This window comes from Microtus pennsylvanicus, chromosome 9 (genome assembly GCF_037038515.1).
Source record: "Microtus pennsylvanicus isolate mMicPen1 chromosome 9, mMicPen1.hap1, whole genome shotgun sequence".
Lineage (NCBI taxonomy): Eukaryota > Metazoa > Chordata > Mammalia > Rodentia > Cricetidae > Microtus > Microtus pennsylvanicus.
Genome location: NC_134587.1, coordinates 106,578,467 through 106,595,864, shown reverse-complemented (window position 1 = coordinate 106,595,864; position 17,398 = coordinate 106,578,467). Strand labels below are relative to the sequence as shown.

Genomic DNA, 17,398 nt, shown 5'->3' with positions numbered 1-17,398 from the left:
GCTGTTTGTGTTAGAGTGATTGTCTCCAAGATGATGTTATCCTCACAAGTCAGTGTATGACCACAGAAAGGCAGACACTGACTAGTATTTAACAATTGTGTATCTGTGTAGATGCTTAGCCACTCAGAAACACAAAGTTATCACTAGGAGAGAAAACAATTCTCATTCTAGAATAGGAGGCAACCATGAACCAACTATCACGACTTAGTCAGTTTTGGTGGACTGAACTGACTTTATGTGATATGTTTTCAATATATATGGGAACAAAAAAAATTAGTTGTTTTCTGATACTGGGTAAAGCTTATATAGCCCTATACGAAGCATGAAGTTTATTAATCATTAAGTATTAGCTCCAAAGAGAATTAGTTTTCTAGGACAAAATCTATTTTAAACCACTGCCTGTGGGCTGACTTACCCTGACCATCATTCTTTCCACTGGAAGCTTCTTGGTAATATTCTGCAGACCACCCATGCGGAATTTAGTGTGTCACCATGTCGTCAGTCCCAACAATGGGAAGGGCAGGAACCAGATCTGTGTCAGTATCCAGTGGGAGCTTCAGTTCAGCCTTGAGAGTCTTGTCCTTGCCACTGTCAACTGCATAACCAGCGTAGGCAGAAGGAGGTGGTTCAACGTGTGCAGTAGCCCTCAGTGCACCAACAATGGGAAGGGCAGGAACCAGATCTGTGTCAGTGTCCAGTGGGAGCTTCAGTTCAGCCTTGAGAGTGTTGTCCTTGCCACTGTCAACTGCATAACCAGCGTAGGCAGAAGGAGGTGGTTCAACGTGTGCAGTAGCCCTCAGTGCGGCAATTCTATGCTCAAACGACCTAAAGTGGGTTCTATACAGATAGCCTGTCTCCTCCTTTTCTTCAACCTTTAAAGAAATATTGAGAAGTTACTTCTCATTAAATTGTTTACAATTTTATTCATTTTAACACTTGTCTGTTAATGTTGCACTTTTGATTTCAGTCCCCAAATCTTTATTGCTCAGTCTAATTTTACCATTACAGCCACTGATCTCCTGTAACCTCTACTTCCTTTCTTTGAGTAAAAGGCCCCGGATTTTCAGAAACCCCAAAAGGGGACATGCTCAACCTTTGCATTTCTTCCTCTGCTCTTTGCTACCCAACATCACCATCTTCTGTATAACAGGAAGACATAAAAAGAAGAGGACAAAATGTGTCCTCTCCAAATATTGTGACCTGGATTTTAGATCCCAGCCGATTAATGGGATGTGACAACGAGGAGCTTCAGCAACAAAAGGAACCTCTCCCTTCTGTACTGCAATAGTCTTTTTCCAGGGCCCTTTTCAGTTGTTCATTGAGATCCTGGGGAAAACCAGTGAAGGTGACCTGAACATGCACGAACAAAAGGTGCATGAACAAAGCATGACTCTACTCACGGCAGAGGGGAGTTTTTAAGCTGCAAGCATAGATTCTGGAGAAGGCTGCCCTCCTCTCACTCCTTAATCAAGACCTGTTGCATGTGTGAGCAGTGACCTATTCCAGCACCATTATGGTGATTTGAATGAAACAAAATCCAATACATTCAAACATTTGAATGTTTGGTCTCATTGGGTGGAACTATTTTGAAAAGATTAGGAGGTGTGAATTTGTTGGAAGACATGTGTCACTGGGGGTGGGCATGCATGTGTGTGTGTGTGTGTGCGCGCACGCTTGTGTGTGCTATTCTGCTGTGTGTGTGAAGAGCAGAGAACAACTTTCAGGTGTTGGCTCCCCCTTCCCTGGATGAAGCAGGGTTTCTCGCTGTTTTGTTGCTCAGTGTGTTGCAGTGTGACTGGCTTGTGAGTTTCAGAGCTGTTCTATGCTCTCAGCCTCCAGCTGGATTTGGAGGTGCTGGAATTATATATGTCAGACACTTTCAACTTATAGTGCTTTTGGGATGCACCTTGGGTCATTAGGTTTGCAAGGCAAGTGTTCTTATTCTCTGAGCTGTGTTGCTGGCCCACATATGTGTTTGGGTTTGTTTATTAACAGTTCAGAATGAAAATTATAAAGAGAAAATCATGATCAACAGCCCCTCCTTGGCATGTAAACTTTCTTTTTCACCAAAGCCAAGCACCATCCCGTAACATGTCTATCATTGTAAACCTTGTTTGACTGTACTTCTTTATGCAGACTTCTGTTTGGTAATTTGTTAGCATGTGGTGGAGGACTGATATTTTTTACCCCAGGTCTGTGACTTTATACTGCAATTACCAGGTAATGGCTTCTGAGAAAGTCCTGTGTTAGATGGTTTTCAGTGTGTTTAGCAGCAGAAAAGTGATATCTGTTTTATTTCAGACACAGGAATTGTTTCTTTGAAGAGGGGAAACTATAGCCCTTTGGCTTAGAAACTCTGGCATATCTAATATTCTTTTGCAACTAGTGATATTGGAGTTTATATTCTAATCATTTGTTTATCAAAGATATTGGTTCCTTTCATGTGCTTCTCCATCATCATTGTTAATTTCTCCATAGTCATTATACTGAAAACCTTTATCATTTTCTTTCTGTATCACCATAAACATTCCATATTAGTCTAAAATTGTCCTTCTGGTCTAAAGCGTGTTAACTTCCTGGGCTGTTGCTCTCACGGTCCAGTCATTTTCACTTGGATCTCAGAAGATGACTGGCCAGTGGGTTTCTGTGATGAAGAATATAAGAAAGATGCAAGAACATTTTCAAGGCTAGGTTCTCTTTGTCGGAACAATCCATAGTCTTGAAAAGACAGCATATAGAGCATCTCCTATCTCACAGTAAAATACTGTGTTTTCCAACATGGTGGGAATCACCTGTATGGACACTGCTCTCCTTAGGATGATAATTAATTCAGAATTTCCAAACTGTTCACAAAGCATCTCCTTTAAGTCTTTTCTGATGCACTTTTTAGGGTGCTTACACTGTCGCGCACTCTGCTCACCCAGTGTCACCTCATCTGCTGTCACAGAAGGCCCTGATTGCAGAGAAGCACACTCAACACTGGAGTTCTTCCCCACTTCTCGTTTCTGAGTTGTTTTCCACAGCTGAGAAAGTGGAGGGTTACTCTGATTCACACTCATGGGCTCTGTGTTTTGCTGCACTTGTTTTCAAAAATGTTTTTTTCTTTACATTTTACAAGATATGGGCACATAAAAAATAAGAAACTACATAATATTTAACAGAAATTTCTTTATATATTTAGCTACTCAAAAATCACTGACTATCAATAGTAAATGCAAATAACTTAAAGCTTAGCTTAGACTGGGAGAGAAACTTGATCCAACCAACCTAACCTAGTCAGTGTTGATTTAAATGAACATGTTTTATTTGTATTTTGTTAACATATTTGTTAATTCTTTCAAAAGTGAATGACATGGTTTTAACCCTGACAAAGTACTTCTCGTGTAAAACATACTACCTCATTCTACCTAAAAATATTAAGCCTTGACTGCGGATGCAAGCCTTTTGTGTGAAATTCCATATTTGGCAACAGACAAACTTTAGTAAAAAGTAAAATACAGAATAGAACACCAATTAAACTAAAAGCAAAACAAATGACACACTATAGACTACATATGTTGCAGGGTTATATATACACATGTGGGGTCTATCTGCATAGAGTGCAGTCTTTCATGGTCTAGTTCCAGTGAACACACTGCATACAGCTTCATGATAATACTGACCTGACGTGTGGAAAGGAACAACTGTGGTCTGATGGGAATGGGTCCTACAGGGTCAGATTTTTGAAAGCCTGCTCCATGGTTGTTGGGATACTTTTGGTAAAGTATTCAGAGGGGTGGCCTTGTTGGAGGAGGCGTGTCATTTGACATGAGGGACATGTTGGGTCCTATTGTCTAAACATTCTGCAGCACTGCAGACATGGGCTTGCAGATGTGTGTTTGTCCCTAAACAAAATATACTGATTTTTTAAATTAGATTTTACCTGATTTTTAAAATTAGATTTACCTGCTTAGAGACAGGGGGTAGAGCTTCTTCCTTGGGGCAAACATTAGTTTTATATTTTCCAAGAACTTTATGAGTTCCCACTTTTAAATCTTTTTTAATGACTTCCATAAGATGTACATACTGCAATGCATCGCGTTCATGTTCTACTTTTTTCACTGTCTTGGTAGCAGGTTGCTCTGAGTATAGGGACTTGCTGTCATATTTCTTCTTTAGTTTTTGTTCTGTAGATATTTTCTGAATAAGAGGAGGTGGATTGTTTTCAAAATGACTCTGACATTACACATTACAGTGTTTGGATGAAGAAAAAGTTAAATATACTCATACATGTTTTGCTACTTACTGCATCACTAGCTGTCCCCTGTGACCTCAGAGGATCCCTGAGACACAAAACGTACCAAAAGTTTAGTGAATGCTCCCCGGCTGGACAGCCCAGTCCCGAGGCCCTAGGCCCTAGGCAAAACCCCAGGATGCTTCCCCATCTGCCACAACTTCACTAGCAGGTCAACAGGAAAGTTTCCTGCAGGTAGGCTGCTCCAAATCTCCCATCAATCAGACAGACCCTGCCATCTAAATGTCCCACTGGACCCCCAAACCCATCCATCTCCTGTGAACTTGTCAGAGGATCTCTGAGGCACAGAATGCAGCTGCACAGAGCAGACCAAGAGGTGAATGACCAGCTCCCTGCTGGACAGCCAGTCTCTAGGTCCTAGAACCCGGGGCTAAACCCCGAACCCCTCTTCCACCTACCTCAGCTTCCCTAGGAGGCCAGCAGGCAAGCCACCTGCAGGCATGCTGGTCCAACACCCCACCATTGATCAGACCCTGTACTCTACAAGTTCCACGCCATTCCCAAACTCATCCATTCCCAGAGAACTCAGCGGCATCCTGAGATACAGAAAGCAACTGCATGGAGCCAACCAAGAGCAGCTCCCTAAGATACAGAGAGCAACTGCAATGATCAGTCAAGAAAGGATCCCTGAGACACAGACACCAACTGTAAGGACTGGAGCAAGAGGCAAGCACACTGCCTGCACCAACTGGAAGGAGAAATGGGTAGGCGCCAATACAAGAATACATTCAACAGCCTAAAACACAACATGGTAACACCAGATCACAGTGGTCACATGATAGGAAGACCTGAACATCCTAACTCAGAAAAGGCAGAAGAAAACGACATTAAATATAACTCTATGAAGATGATAGAAACCCTTAAAGAGGGGAGCATAGAAAAATGTAGAGCTTAATAACAATCAATAAAAAAAGTAAAATAAAATTCAAGGTGATTACCCTTAGCTGTTTTCTTCCTTTAAAGATATGAGGTAGTTCTTTCTTCATACATGTATCGTATTTATATTTTTCAAGAATTTCACACAAACTTTCTTTTAAATCTTCTTTGATGAGATCCTTTAGAGGCATACAGTGGGACTCATTCTGGCCATCCACCCTTTCCTCATCTGTTTGCACCAAGGGCTTTCCTGAATGTGAAGGGGCCCTGTCATGGGCTCCTTTATAATTTTTCTTTTTTTCTTGTTCCGCAGAAGTTCTCTGCAGGAGGGAAGGTGAAGGGTTCATTTGCTTGGTTTCCTAGAAGAATTTTTCTTATCTCTAGGTGCTTATTTTTCAAATTATCTTTACAAGTCACAAGTTATAGACCCCGAGAAAGTAAAAAGTGTTCAATACTTAACAGTTAAACTTCCTCACATATGCCCATTTTGTCTCAAATCACTAGGTTATCACTAGGAACTGAAAACAAATCACTTTCTCCTAGAACTGACTATAAATCATAAACCCATGATTTTTGTCGGTGTTGATTGGAATACTTATGTCATGATGTGTCACATATCCACAAACACGAATTAGATAAGGTGTAACATGTAAAAACAAGTCTCACAACTAAAGGTTTGACCTTGCATGCGTATTTCCTCAAAGAACTTGCAATACTACTACCCAAGAGTGTTTAATAAACAACAATTCTCTTCCTCAAATTAATAATTAATATATTTCAAATTAATGATTTTCTATCTTAAACTATACATGTAAATGGAAGAAAATGATTCTTTTTAAAAATATTTATTTATTTATCATGTATATAATATTCTGTCTGCGTGTATGCCTGCAGGCCAGAAAAGGGCACCAGACCTCATTAAAGATGGTTGTGAGCCACCATGTGGTTGCTGGGAAATGAACTCCGGACCTTTGGAAGAGCTGGGAATGCTCTTAACTGCTGAGCCATCTTTCTAGCCCCAAGGAAATGATTCTTAAAGTATTACATAGTATTTTTACTTCATTTTAATAACTGTAACTGAATTTTTTTTTAATTTTAGCATGCTTACAGGATTTTTTTTCTCAAAAATAGGCATATGTGAAGAGTTTTACCTGTTAAGTATTGAACACTTTTTACTTTCTCAAGGTCTATAACTTGTGTCTTAAGGGGTAAAGTCATATATGATTTCTAATTGTAGATATTAGATTTGACTTGAGATCACAGACAGTAGGAGCAGAGATATTTAGTGTGTCAAGAGCAAGAGATACACAATTATATGAATTCAGCTGCTTCTAGGGAAAAGGAGAAGCAGGTGCTAATAAAGCTTTGGGGACAATAATTAATGAATAAAGTTAAAAACATCTATTGTACAGAGGCGGAAACCAACCAACAACAGAAATGGATGTGTAAGAAATATCAAGTATATTCTTCAAAAGTAGTCTAGTATCAGCGTGAAACATTTTTAAAAAGCTAGGAAGGAGGGTCAAGCAAATAGAACCCTCTGTCCAAAGGAGAGCAAACAGCAAGAACAATGAAGATTTTTTATTTCAAACTATACATTGTGAATGTGTTGTGCACGTACATGGTCTAGCTGTGCTACAACAAGTTCTAATGCAGTTTACTGTCCTCTTGTGACAGGGAAATCAATGATAGAATAAAACCCTAATTGCAAAGATTCCATTCTGGTGAATGGTCCTCTTTCTAAGCTTTGGGGTTGATTCAGAAACCTGTTCTCTCTGTCTGCAGAGAAAGATTAAAATCATATAGCTTAGTTCCCAACTGGTACTTTAAGGGATGGCTGGAGATTTTTACAGTTCCTCTAATGCATTTAGGACGACTGTCTCAAAGTAACCTTCAGCTTTCCTGACAACTCCCCGCTCTCTCTCCTGCTAAGAAATGTAGCCCTTTTCTGTTAGTTTTGAAAACTGTCTGCTACCATATCCACCACTTCCACCACCTGATCCATAGCTACCACCATAGAGACTGCCTGAGCTTCTTCCACCAAAACTGCCCCCTCTCATGGGTCCATAATTTGATTGCTGTTGTCCACTATAATTTCCAAAGTCATTATAGTTCCCACCACCATAGTTACCTCCACCAAAATTTCCTCCTTCATTGTAACTGTCATATCCTCCTCCTGCACCACCACCATATCCACCATCTTGGTTTCCATAGCCTGGTCCACCACCACCATAGCTTCCTATACTGCTGTAACCAGGACCACCACCATAGTTGCCTCCATCACCTCCAAATTGATTATATCCACCATCACCACCTCCATAACTACCTCTGCTGCCATCACCTCCACCACCATAGCCTCCTCTTCCACCAAAGTTTCCACCATGATCAAAATTACCTCCACCACCTCCAAAGTTCCCTCCACGACCCATAAAATTGCTGGATCCACCTCCAGGGCCTCTCTGTGATCCAGCAGACTGCATCTCTTGTTTAGAAAGGCCTTTTTCACTTCACAATTATGCCCATTAATAGTGTGGTATTTCTGAACAACAATTTTATCAACTGTGTCGTGGTCATCAAAAGTCACAAAAGCAAATCCTCTCTTTTTCCTACTCTGCCTGTCTTCCATAACTTCTATGGTTTCAATCTTGTCATACCTTTCAAAGTAGTCTCTCAGGTTATACTCTTCTGTATCCTCTTTCCTACCACCAACAAAGATTTTCTTCACTGTTAAATGGGCACCAGGTTTTACAGAATCCTCTCTAGAAATGGCTCTCTTTGGTTCCACCACACGCCCATCAACTTTGTGTGGCCGAGCACACACTGCAGCATCCAACTCTTCAACACAAGAGTAGGTCACAAAACCAAAGCCCCTGGAACGTTTTGTTTGGGATCTCTCATCACCACACAGTCTGTAAGTGTGCCCCATTTCTCAAAATGTTCTCTTAAGCTATCATCTGTGGTTTCAAAGCTCAGACCACCAATAAACAGTTTCCTCAACTGCAAGGTTCCTTTGGATCATGCTCCCTCCCCAGGCCCCGCCGGCAGCGGTGGCAATGGCAGGAGTCAGGCTGGGGCGACTGGGCAGCAGTTTTACCTCCATTTTGAGACTGGACTCGCCTCTTCCAACTCGAGTTCAATATGGGGATCTATGACTTTTTAACAGAGGAGAGAATTCAGAAATTCTCCTAATTTTCTAATTACAAGATTTAAATATAAAGGCAGAGTTAATGGAAACAGCATAGCTATGCCCACCTAAACTTTTGGTCTCATGTGGCAATCTCAGAACCACTACAATGGCAGGCACTTGAGAACCTGAGCTTAATTTGCCAGTCAGTCAGACTGTTTCAGGATCACTAAACATAACCTATATCCTGCCCTGTCACAGCAGACAATGAGGGACCAGCCTTCTGGTCCCAAGTCCCCAGCAGGACATGGCCAAACTATGGAGAACATGGCTTGCACCCTACTAAGCAGCCAAGCTTCAGCTGCGAGCCTAGATCCCTGCTCCTGGCCTCACAGCCAAGCTGCAAAAAAGGAGTCTCAGGAAACTGCAGCTCCAGGCCCAATCAAGTCTGTGAAAATGTAAAGGAGCAAGTTAAAACCTTTCGGGTAGGCAGACTTGAAACTTGGATTAGAAAGATAGCTTACAAACTTAAAAAAACAATCCAGTGGTTGAGACCTTATTTAAAATATCCATCAGGATCACTGACAGAAATCTTTAATAAATAAATTAACGGAAAAAGTATATCCATCAGGAAAATTCTTAAGGGGGAATAGTAAGTCTAGTTTTCCCAGGCAACTAACGATAGCTGCTAAACAAATGATGTCTCTGAGAAGGCATGAAATTAGCATACCCTTACAAAATAACCTCAAAAAATAAATAAATAAGGAGGAATTATACACTCAGTCACCACAAAATATCTTAAACCATACAGCTTTTTACTCTAAACTTGTTGCTGTGGATAAATTTTGGCATGATGGCACAAAGGTGATCTTTGCTAAAGAAGGTGGATAGACCCTTGCACTGGATTATGAAAATGACCCAACCCTGTATTAATTTGGGGTCAAGGATATGTCTGTGATTTTTTTCAAAGGAAGAAAATAAAGCTTGATGAGATGTATGCATATACAGTAGAAGTAGGCCAGCCCTGATGACATTTCAGCCACTGATGATGCCACAGGAGAAGTGGAAAGAGGTTCCTGAACCTGTGATCCTGACTTCCTCATACCACCATGCTGCAGGCTAAGGGAAGGAAGATCATGGTGACGGCGATTCCCAGCCTTTTGATGGACTTGCTTTACAAACTTCCAAAACTACTGAGTCCTGTTTACCTCAGAGTCATTCCACGAACACAGGCTCATACTTTGGGACACAGAATTTGGGTTGCCAGCATGGATGTTCAATCTGCTGTTGAAATAAAGGACCTGAGAACTGAGACCTCAATTTTCCCCTCTGGAGAATCAGACTCATTATGGAGACAAAGGAGTGACTGAAGTCCCTCTTCAGAGTTGCGGAGGGTAGCCTAAGGGTTTTTACTGTTGCTCAGAGACTGGGACAAGTACTTAAAGGCGGCATTGCAAATAGAGTTTCATTCATCACAGAAAGGTTAGAATAGATGTAAGAGAATTGTGATTTGACAAATTATGTTTATTGTTAATTTCCACACTAGAATTATGGTATTGACCTGTTAATGTTTTAACTGCTTGAGCTCACTATAAGATGTTAATGCTTAGAAAAAGTTTAGACATTCCTAATAAGTTTTGGGATTTGACATGTTTGATAAGACCGATTTAGATTTTGGTAGAGCTAAAAACTTTTAAGAAAAATCATAGACCAGTTGAAAAGGGCATTCCCAATCCTGGTGATTCTCCATTTCTTTAATTAGGAGATATAGTAGCCATAGAAGAATGTGTAGCATAAAGTATTATCTGCTTGCTTGCCATTTTCTAATTGATGAATGACCTCTCTTGACAGAAACTTGGCTCAGGGACACAGAGCTCAGAGGCACACTCTCACTTAATCCTTTGCTTACAGAGGTCAGCAGTAAGAGAAGACTATGATACTTCCCCACCCCCAGGTGCCTAAGACATACACATGCATAATTGGAATGCATGTACCCAAGATATGTAAGTCTGGAAAATGGGAAACATTCACCTAAGGCAGACACAACCATCTGTCCTGTAGCAGAAGTTCATGCTCTATAAAAATTATTAAAAAGGGAGGAATTGGGGAGGCCCAAAAAATGTGAGCTTATTTCTACCTTGAACAAAGGTCAGAGAGTTGGAACTTATATCTGTTCCTTTAAGGTTATTGTCTGTTTCTACCTCAAACAAGGATCCCACCTGGATTTAGATGTGAGAATTATGCTTTCCCAAGGTTATTGTCAACAGGTATGACTAATAAACAGACCTTATATTTCAGGAATAGGGAAATAGATATGTTTCTATCCCAAACAAAAGTCTAAGGGTACTACTAGCTTCCTACTCCCTTACGGAAAAAATAATGGATTCCACTCAAGGAGTGGTTTGGCTACAGAATGTTTTGTTCTAGGGTGTGAGTGTTATTTGACTTGTCCTAGCAACAGAATGTTTAACTAAGACCATAGCCCACAACCTTCAACTAGTATGTTCATTTCCTTGTATCATGTTAATACACTTTTCCATCTTATTCTTCCCCTTTGGGTTGGGTATTTAAGCAAACGGAAATTAAGTGTGGGTTATTTGAGTATTGACTTGAACTCCCAGTACTATCCTATGTTTTCAGTTTTATTATTTTTACTCATGTCATCATTCTCTACTTTTCTGATCCCTAAAATCCTACCCTGGTAAGTGGCATTTTTGTTGAAGCTGGTCTCTGACACTCCCAACGCCACTGTTTCTGCACTATCGAATGGATCGGAGAAAACAGGACATGACAGAGAAAAACAACAGCAGACAAGTTTCAGAGAATGAAAGAAATGACATTGCCTAAAATTAAGACACCCAGAGGGTTTACTACAGAGCACTCTATCCGTGCATTAGAAGAGGAGGTGGCCTAACATGGAAAAGGCAAATAATTTAAGAATTTGGAATGTATGATAAACCTATAATTATAGATGCAAATATACACAAAAGTCTGAAATAAGAGAGAAGAAATAGCTCTAATGCAACTCTATAGTCTGTCTATACCTGTTGACATACAGGGTTGTTTTACTTGAGTCATGTGTTTTATTTCTTTGAAATCTATAAAACAATGTCTTTTCTCTTCTTAGACATCAGCATGCATTTATTACATAATTTCTAATTGTACTTTTGTTTATACTCTTACCATGGCATATTATCTAACAGGTCTGTTCTTTTCCTGTCAACAGTAACTACTCTCTGGTTTGATATTTTTCTTTATTTATTTACTATTTCAAGAATTGTGCTCATTTGTATTAATAGAACGTTTACTTCCTGATTGTTAGAGTTTATACTCATTCACACTGGAACCACAGAGGATTACCTGCCACTGGATTCTTGGGATTGAGAACATGAGGGGCCAGGACATTAACAAGGGTGGATTCCAGATAGGGAACTATCTGCAGCACTGCAGACTCAGGCACGCAGATGCATCTTTCCCCTGTCAATCAAGCACAGTCCTTCCCAGTGAGGGGACCTACCTGGAAATCTGTAGTTCCTTTAGAGGGGCCAAGTAGTGGCTCTTCTTTAGGACCAATGATCATTTTGGACTTTTTAATCTCTTCATAAACCATCTCTTTTAGGTCCCTTCTGAAGAGGTCCTTCAGATTCCAGTGCTCCTGTTGTATCTTCTTTGCCTGCTCCTTCAGCAGAGCCACCTGCTCCATACATATTTGGCTTAATTCATTCCTGAGTAGTACCATAATTTCCTCTACCTCCTTTCTGAAAAGTTTCCTCCTCTTTGCATGCTCTACAGCCAATTCCTCCCTCAGTATTTCTTTTATATCATTTCTGAAGAGTTCCTTCCATCGTGTGCAACGACAATCAGCGTGCTCCTTTATGTGCTCCTTCCTCTTGACGGAAGGAAGTCTTGAATGCGTTTGTGCATCTTTTCTATCAGTCATTTTCTGCTGATGAGAAAAAGGAGATTAGTTTGCTTGGCTTTCTTCACAAATTTATGGTTGTTGTTATTGTTGTTGTTGTTGGTGGTGTTTGGGGATGCTTTTTCAAAGTAGCTTTGTCCTTGCAGGTATAGGGAACAGATTGGGAAAATTGAGCTCATTTTTAACACTTTTGTTTCTTCATGTGTTTGGCTATTCAAATCACTAGGCTATAGTCAGACATTGAAAATGATTTACCTTAGCCTGGAGTAGAAGTATAACCATGATCCAACAAACTTACTCAGTATTAACTTAAAATAATATATTTTATTGTATATTAAATTTGCCTAAAATAGTAAATTGAATGATTTTTAACATTACAAATCTACTCTTGAACAATAGACTTTGTATTTTTCACCTTTGATGTCTAGTTGGGTCATTGTTGCCCTGTTATAAAATAACTCCATTTAACAATTCTTATGACTGCACATGTATGTGTGTATAAGGAGTGTGTGTATTCTTAGGTCTCTTTCTGCAGGGATCCCTGGCTAAGTGTTGATTTTATCTCTCAGTACAGGCACTAGAGACAATTAGAAACTGGGGCAGAACTAAATCTATAAACTTGGCATGAGTGTGAATGGTAATGGCACTACAATGGCATCCTGGAGAATGACCTCTTTTTAACTTATCCTAACGTGCTGGTTATTACAGACACATTGTTCATAATGACAATCACATAATCAGGAGGCCTAAACTTATCATACATTCATCATTAGGGGACATTATACAAGTGAGACAAAGTAAATTTTTCAGGATAAAGTTTACCTCAAATGTAAAGACAGTTTAAAATTTCATGAAAAATTACTAGATTCTGAGAGTGTATGTTTAGTTTAATTTGTTTATGTACTTGTGTGCCCAATAATTTGAACATGTATCATGTGTCTGCTGACCTCTTAGAGACCTGTATCAGGCATTAGATCCCTTGGAATTGTAAATGAAGGTGGTTGTATGTTACTGTATGAGTTCTGGGAACTAAATTCAAGTCCTCTTGATGGAATAGTAAGGGATTTACATTCTGAGCTATCTCTTCAGCCATTTTTTAAAAAATCGTTTATGTGTAAAGATTTTATGCCTTACAAAATATTTCTATATAAATATTAGCAAAATATTAGAGATGAACAAACATACAATGCTTTATGAAGGAAAATTCAGATATGGCTGATATGAATTGCATGTAGAGTGATAAATTGACCAGGTCACGTGCACATTTCATTTAGTTACTTTTAGAGAGAGAGCAGATGACATTTGCTTGAGATTGTGTCTCCTAGGAAGACCAAAGTAGCTACAATCATCTAGTCTTATCAACATGGCCACCTAAACATGACCTGAACAACAATGGCACCAATGGACACACTAAGTCATGGAGCCTCACTTGTATATAAAGAACTATGGACAAAGGGGACTACTGAGGGATGGAGAGATGGTCTTCCCTAGAGACATGCCTCCCACAACGAATAATCTAATACTGGAGGTCCATCCTGAGATCATATAATACATGTAATATTATACTGGTTGAAAAGGGTGTACTCATACATTTAGGAGTGTGTATCTGTGTGTGTGTGTGTGTGTGTGTGTGTTTAACATCATAAAGAAAAAAGTCATAAGTTTGAGAGCAAGGGAGTGTATGGGAGGAGTTGGGGGAAATGAAGTAAAAATGTATTTATATTTTTATTTGAAAAAAATATTCATTAAGAATAAATCAAAAATTGGATCTTTAGCAATCCAATGAACAGGTGTGACTCAGATATAAGGGAAACCTTCTGCATGGATCAATTCAATGACATGGCTCAAAACACACTGGATTCAGTTCTAATCCAGCTTGTTGAAGAAATCTGGAATTTTGATGGCTAATTCAGGGTATATAAATAACTACATATATCCCGTTGGGGCCACATGCCTCTTTTGGTACTGGATTTTGAACAGTGTGTACAAAACAAATATGTGTGTGTGAAATATTTTCATTTTTAATATCTAGTTTTTCCCCCCAAAAAAGCTGCAAGATGAGACTGGGGTCATGGCTCAATGGAGTTCTCAGTTTTCTTTCTGTTGCTGTGATAAAAATCATGATCAAAAGCAACATAGGAGGAAATGAATTATTTCACTTCGATATCCCAGGCCACAATCCACTGAGAGAAGTCAGGACAAAAACTCAAAGTAGGAACTCAAGGAGGAGCCATGGAGCATTAGCTGCTTACTGTTTAGGTCCTCATGACTTTCTCAGTCTGTTTTCAGATACAACCCAGGTCTGTATGTCCAGAGGTATCACTGTCCATCCTGAACTGGGCCCTCACAAACCAATCATTAAGCAAGAAAATGTCCCACACACTTGCCTACAGGGAATTTGATGGAGAAACTTTCCCAAATAAAGTTACTCTTCAGTGTCATAGTGCTATTTACTTGGATGGAGAAAACAGCTAACAGAACAGAGTGATGGGCAGGTAAGAATCAGGAAGTAGTAAAAGTCAACGTCTTCAGTTTGGTACTTGAAATCTGAGGCACACTTGAGTCAATATACACATAGTGAAAGGTACTTGTTTGTAAAGATGCATACATATGGATTGAAGAAGGTAAATGTTTATGAAAATCAATAAACTTATACTTTTAAGATGCAAGCTTCTACAAATTCTGAAATATTTAATATAAAGGCAAGGGAGAAACAAGCCAAAGTATTCAACTATTCAAGTAGGCAAGTCAACAGTAAAAAAAACTATGGTGCCATTTTCATGTCAGTCACATGACCATGGAAGCCTGGGTGCTTTTGGTTTACTAGACTTTGTCAAGTATCTACTGGCTAATCACTGATTCCTTACAATGTGCTTTTTCTATTATCACTTGCAGAGACACCATGTTGGTTCTTTTCATGTCAACTGTAATGACTCCTGGGCCTTTATTTTTACTATTATTTACTTTCAGTATTATTGCATGAATTTTTTATATGGTGTTAAAAGCATGTTTGATTTTTAGTTTGTGATTTACAGAGTCTACTTTATTTTTTTCTTAAATGTTAAATAATGACGGGATAGTATATTCCTGGGACTGGGAGCATGGACAAAATGCAAGTTATTTTCATGATTTGGGTTTTGCTATTGTTTGGAAAACGTCTACCCTACTGCAGAGATGGTCAACTCAGATGTTTTGCTTCTTACACACTCAAATATGCAATTTTTCAGATCGGGGGAACAGAATTACCTTTAACTGTGTTCTCACTTTAGGTTTATCAGGAATTGGCACTTCGTTAGAACAGATGGTACTTTCAGGACTTTTGAACATTTTCTTCATTCTCTTGTTAAAGTCTTTCCTGAGGAGTTTGCCGGTGTAGGAGTACAGAGATGCACTTATATGGACCCACTGCTCCTCGTCAGTCATCTTTGCAAAGCGATGTTCTGGTGGGGGGGATTCTCTCTCAGATTCATTCCTTAATTCTGGGTTTAGGGACAGGTTCTGCTGATGAGAAGATGGAAGATAAATCTGATTTGCTTTTTCTTAGTTTAGGGTTTTTCTTTATTTAGGGTGCTTGTGTTTTAAAATGACTATAACGTTTCAAGATAAAAGTTATTGACACAGAGAAAGCAGAAAGCAATTGGTAATTAACAGTAAAAGGTATCTGTATCTATGCTCAGCTACCCACAAATTATTCAGCTATCATTAACAGCTGAAATAATTTGTCTTCGGTGAGAGCCTATGAAACATTCGGTGTTTCAGTGATATTTACCAGACACTATTTACTATCATGAAGAAAAATGATAACGGAGCACAATATTAGGCAGACAAGCATTAGGGAGCAGTAAAGGGCAATGTCTTCACGTTCTTCTGTGAACTCTGAGGCACCCAAATAACTTGCAAGACACAACTCAATCATGACATGAGAGAATGACAGCTTTAATTGCAAAACACATATGATCTCCAGAAGGTATATTTGCAAGATACACTGAAGATAACTAAAAATGTGTGTGTATGTGTTTGTGTGTGTGTGTGTATACATAACCTACACTTACACAGCTACCTGGTTTTTGACAAAGAGAACAACAACACACTTTATAAAGACAGTATCTTCAACAAATGGTACTGGTCAAATAAGGAAGTTACATGTAGAAGAATAAAACTTGATTCTATCATTTCACTGTGAACAAAACTCAAACCTATACTTAAGAAAGACCTTAATATAAGTTCTGATCCAGGAAGTGGTGGTACACTCCTTTAATTCCAGCACTTGGGAGGTTGAGGCAGGAGGATCTCATTGAGTCTGAGACAGCCTAGTCTACAAAGGGAGCTACAGAATAGCCAGGAATGTTACACAAAAATAAACATAAAAAATAAACATAAAAAATTAAGTAGAACATCTGGTATCCTGAATTTGGTAGAAAAAAAATAGGGAATATACTTGCATTTATGGGCACTGGAAAGGATTTTTTGAACAAGACCCTGATAGTACAAGCATTAAGACCAATGACTGAGAAATGGGAACACATGAAACAGAAAAGTTTCTATATAGCAAAAGAAACCATAATTGGTAAAAAAAAAAAAAAGGCAACCTACAGAAGATTGACCAGAAGACTGCTGTCTAGAATATAAAAAGAACTAACAGAAGTCTAGGACCTTTAAGGGAGTAAGCCTGAGCCAGGTCCTCTGCAGTTCAGGGCTCACCCGGGCCTGGGAACTCCAAGGCAATAGACTGGAACCAGAGACCTTTGCAGGACCAACTCCAACTCAGGGACCTCCGCAGGAGTGGATCCAGACCAGGATTTACAGAAACAGGTCAAAGTCAGTAACCTAGGCCAAAGTAGGCCTGAGACAAGGAACTCCACTTTGGGGCCTGAGCAGGATTGAGAAAACAAGCTCCACAGGAGTAGGACTGAACTGGCTACCTAGGATGGAGTGGGCCTGAGGAAGCAAGCTTTGTGGGAGCAGAAGCCAGGAGCACACCCAGTCATGGGACACTGGCAGGCTAGGTAGGATTGAGCTAGCAACCTGGTCCAAAGACAGCGAACTCCACTAGAACAGGTACAGGAGCATAGCTGCTGAGCAAGTGAGCCAGAGACAGAGACCGCTGAGGATCCAGACATGAATCTTGGACTTTCAAGGAAGTAGACCTAAGCCAGGACCCCTGTGGGTCTGAAAATGAGTCTAG

At 39.6% G+C, this 17,398-nt stretch overlaps 1 protein-coding gene across 1 annotated transcript; it reads right to left on the bottom strand.

Annotated features, from left to right (window-relative positions):
- Nucleotides 1-7,032: 7,032 nt before the first annotated feature.
- Nucleotides 7,033-15,636, bottom strand: LOC142857061 (uncharacterized). Its single transcript, XM_075984663.1, is given in 6 exon segments — nt 7,033-7,667; nt 7,670-8,056; nt 8,059-8,172; nt 8,175-8,316; nt 11,812-12,240; nt 15,460-15,636. Coding segments are annotated over 6 exon segments (1,818 nt in total). The 3' UTR covers nt 7,033-7,098.
- Nucleotides 15,637-17,398: the final 1,762 nt, after the last annotated feature.